Genomic DNA, 3,981 nt, shown 5'->3' on the forward strand with positions numbered 1-3,981 from the left:
CGGCATGCTATGGAGGGGATGATGTCGCAGCGCACTAGTGTCTTCGAGTTCCGCCTCCGCCGGATAAAGTTTAACCTGGTGCGGCTTCGTCGGGGAACTTGGGTGTTTTTCGTTGTCTTTGTCTAGCCGGAGTTGGGATTATATCTAGACTCTAGATTCTAGAGCTGATATCGAGCTTTTCTTGTAACGCTTTTTATTTCTGTTTTTAAGGATGTTCCTGTAAGAGGTGATTTTAGATAATATATATGGTCTTAGACCTTTTCCAAAAAAAAAGAGTAACTCCCTTCGGCCCAAAATAAATATTTATGACTTACAAATTATATGTTAGATTAGTACAAAATCTCTAACACGAGGAACTAGTGAACATGTTCTTCGGAAATCGTCTAAATTCAAAACCTGCAACATTGAGTAGGACCTTTTGAAAACACACGCCAATGCCTATAGCTGGGCCCTCAGCCCTCAGCCCACGGCTTCGTCATTTTGGCGCGATACCCGAGGAACCAACCAAAGCCGTTCGCCATTTACTCCGCTGTGGACTTCGGTCGTCAGTCCCACTCCCCTGCCAAATCTCTCACCAATGTCTCCTCCAATCCCGTCCGATTCGGGAGTTCCGGCCACCACGGAGATGGAGGACGCGGCGGCTGGAGGCGGCGACGGCGCAGTGACCATGCCGCCGCCGGCGCCCACCTGCCCCGTTTGTATGGAGCCTTGGACCTGCAACGGCGACCACCGCATCTGGTGAGGCAGACTGTCTCGTCCGTGTTTACGTTTGCCCTTGGTGTTTACCGCTGAGCTAGCTGCTCCATATCTTGTGCTCAAGTTCAGAATATGGCCTGCATATGCGCTATTCACAGTGGCATCGAGAAAATATGTGGGATTTCTTAGTGTGCGCGTGTACGTGTTAGATTCCTAGTTAATTGGTACGCAATTAGTATCTCTCCATGATGTGGCTGCAAATTGTTTATCATAGAATGTACAGTAGTGTTGATCAAACCCTGATGCCTCCATTTACTTCAGTTAGTTCAGTTATTAGTAGTCTGAACCCATAGGGGTTAATTTGTTTAGTCACTTTTTGGTTCAGGTAGCGATTTTTCAGTTACATTCTGTTATCATCTAGCCGGGCGAGGACGCACGATCCATCATCATAGGAGGGCCACGGTGCACGCCTCGATCATTAGATGACACTATCCTGCTGGGGTAAAACACCAAGTCCAAATCTCTGAATAAATAGCAAGGAAGAACAGAAAAGCAGTAATGTTTTACACTGCGCGAAAAAAGCATCCGTCTCTCGTTAGCTTTCATTTCGTCAGTGAATTCAGAGAGAGAGAGAGAGAGAGAGAGAGAGAGAGAGAGAGAGAAACAACAAATAGTGCAGTGTCTTTTACAATGCACCAATTGCTGCCAGTGTTAGTGTGTTACCAATCCTCTATTTATAAGTGAGAGCTGCTTGTTTCCTGGTAAGAAATGGGTTGAGGTTTAATATTGTTAGGATTTGTATTTAATTTTGCAACCGTTCACTAGGCTATGGGCTATCTGCACAGCAGTAATGCTTTCTGTCTCAATTTCTGGTCACAAATTCAAAGGTCTGGTGAAGATTTTTTTTCCAATTCACCAACTTTGCGGCCAATGTTCCCGGTATTTTATTTTATTTATTTGCATTTTTTTCTTGTGTCCCCGTTAGAGGCAGGTTGTTTTTTAGTAAAAGTTAAGACTTACATTTAATTGTGCAACCATTCACTAGGTTACAAGTTATCCATAACATAAGCACTAATAAATTGGTTAGCAATTCCTTTCGTCACAATATCAACTACGTAGAAGTTTTCGGGTGATTATCAGTAGGAGTGGTGATCACAAAAGGGTAAGAAAGGTTGCAGTTTTAGAGGTGCCAAGGAGGTGGCAGTGGGTGGTAGCAAAGTGGAGGCTGTTGATGGAGCCATGGAGGTGCTTATCGCATCTTATGATGATACCAACCAATATTTTTATTTCTTTTTTGAGGCATAACTATGTTTATTTTTTCATAAAAGATCCGTGTATGCACTTGTTGTGTCTGAACTCTGAACTATGGGGCTGGTGATTTTCTTTTACCATTGATCATCTCCTATCTGCCACAGTTGCATTCCTTGCGGACATGTGTATGGCAGGTCGTGCCTAGTGAAATGGCTGCATCGTTGCGGCGATGACACTGCGAAGGTACCATGCATGAATTTTTGTGTATACATGCCGTACTTGAGTTTAAACTGGAACTTATCCCTATTTTTTTCCCAGTGCCCTCAGTGCGGTGAACAATTTGAAGACAAGCTTATTATAAACCTCTACGCACCAGGAAATCTGTGGGACGGTTGCTGCCGCTTAGAGGTTATGTCTTTTGCTTCTGGTGTACTTGTATATAAGTGCCAAATTATGAATCATTGCTTTTTAGGCATCTTGATCGATAGGAGCAACATAAATTTTTCCAGTTAAAATAAATAAATATATGTAACTTACCAATGTTAGAGAAAACCCATCAAAGCAGTAGAGACAATGGTTGTTTCTCTTATATCTAAACCATCAAATGCTTGCCCACACATTACATGCTGGGTTGTTTTTTTTTATTTTCTCTCATTCACCTGACCAACAATCTGATGTGGTATAGGTAGCAGACAGATAATACACACACTGTCAGAGATAACCATACACAGCATTAATGGAATCGATTGACCTGCTTGTGTTGATACATGCTCATGTAGTCGAGTCATATAGCTGTCCTGTTTTTCATCAGTGGTCAGACGTCTAATAATTGGAAGTGTTGATTACTTACACGTGAATCAATGGAAATTAAAAAGTAAGGTCATTATCTATATTGTCAAAGAGGTTTCTTTAATGATGCATGCTGAGTTGCTTATTACATCTCACAATTTTTTCTCAAACAACCCACGGTTGCAGGAACGTCATGACCCTGCTAGCTCCAGCTACGCTAGGCGCCCACAACATGGTGTCTCTCGGTTCTTCTCCTCCATGTGGCAGATGTGCAAAAATACTAATGATGTTGCACATCAAAGTCTTGCTTTGAACCAGGAGACAAGGAGGCGCCAAAATGAGTTCATGGCTGCAAGAAATGTCCCTGTTCCTCCTCCTGGCCCTGAGTTGGAGCCTCTACATGCACCCAACTGGGAGATGCCTCCCATTTCTGATGAGATGTTCCAGAACTTTGATCCCTCCTTGTACACTTTTGGTGGTCCTCCTCCTAGGCCTGCACGTGTTGCTGCTGATGATGATGCTGATGAGGATGAAGGTGATGAGGATGAGGAAGAGGATGATGATGGCGAGGGCTCATATTCCCCTGGGCATGAGTTCTACTGATGGGAGCGGTAGCACCTCTCCTCTTTTCTTCGCCTTTTTGGTATTCCGATGCCAAAGGGGGAGAAGAGAGTAGAGTCTAGGACCACGGGGTTCTTTGATTGTCACAAGCCATGGGTGTTGCTTTATTTGATTCCTATATGGCTTGTGCTCACTTGCTTTTATCATTCCAAGAACCATTTTCTATTTTAAGTAATTCGTGTATGGATATGTACCTTTATGCTTAATCTCTATGTTAGGATGATTATGTGCGCTATGCTTACATATCTTGATATGCACATCTCAATACCATGCTTGTTTCCCAAAGATATTGGGTGAGCTTCTCATGTTCCACAAATGTTGCACTTTGCATTCAAACGCAAATTCTCCAAGTGCACACATTATGGGGGAGCCGTCTCAATATCTTATATGGAATCAAGGTTTAAAGCTTATCATAATATCTATATGTGACTCTAGCTCGGTTTGTCATCGTATACCAAAAAGGGGGAGATTGTAAGGGTATTTTACCCTTATCCATTATTTTGGTAACTATGACACCGTGCTAGTGTATTTGGACTAATACATGTCTACAAGATGATTCCCAGGTATTAGCCAAAGAGATATAATGGTGTATCAATGGAACAAGAAGGCAATGGGAGACCCCCC

General features: G+C 42.9%; 1 protein-coding gene across 1 annotated transcript; it reads left to right on the forward strand.

Annotated features, from left to right (window-relative positions):
• Positions 1-490: 490 nt before the first annotated feature.
• Positions 491-3,592, forward strand: LOC127312806 (uncharacterized). The gene is made up of 4 exons (XM_051343362.2): positions 491-738; positions 2,112-2,190; positions 2,266-2,355; positions 2,923-3,592. The coding sequence occupies exons 1-4, from the start codon at positions 578-580 to the stop codon at positions 3,337-3,339; spliced, it is 747 nt and encodes a 248-aa protein (XP_051199322.1). The 5' UTR covers positions 491-577; the 3' UTR covers positions 3,340-3,592.
• The last annotated feature ends 389 nt before the right edge of the window (positions 3,593-3,981 follow it).

This window comes from Lolium perenne, chromosome 7 (assembly GCF_019359855.2).
Source record: "Lolium perenne isolate Kyuss_39 chromosome 7, Kyuss_2.0, whole genome shotgun sequence".
NCBI classification, from domain to species: Eukaryota; Viridiplantae; Streptophyta; class Magnoliopsida; order Poales; family Poaceae; genus Lolium; species Lolium perenne.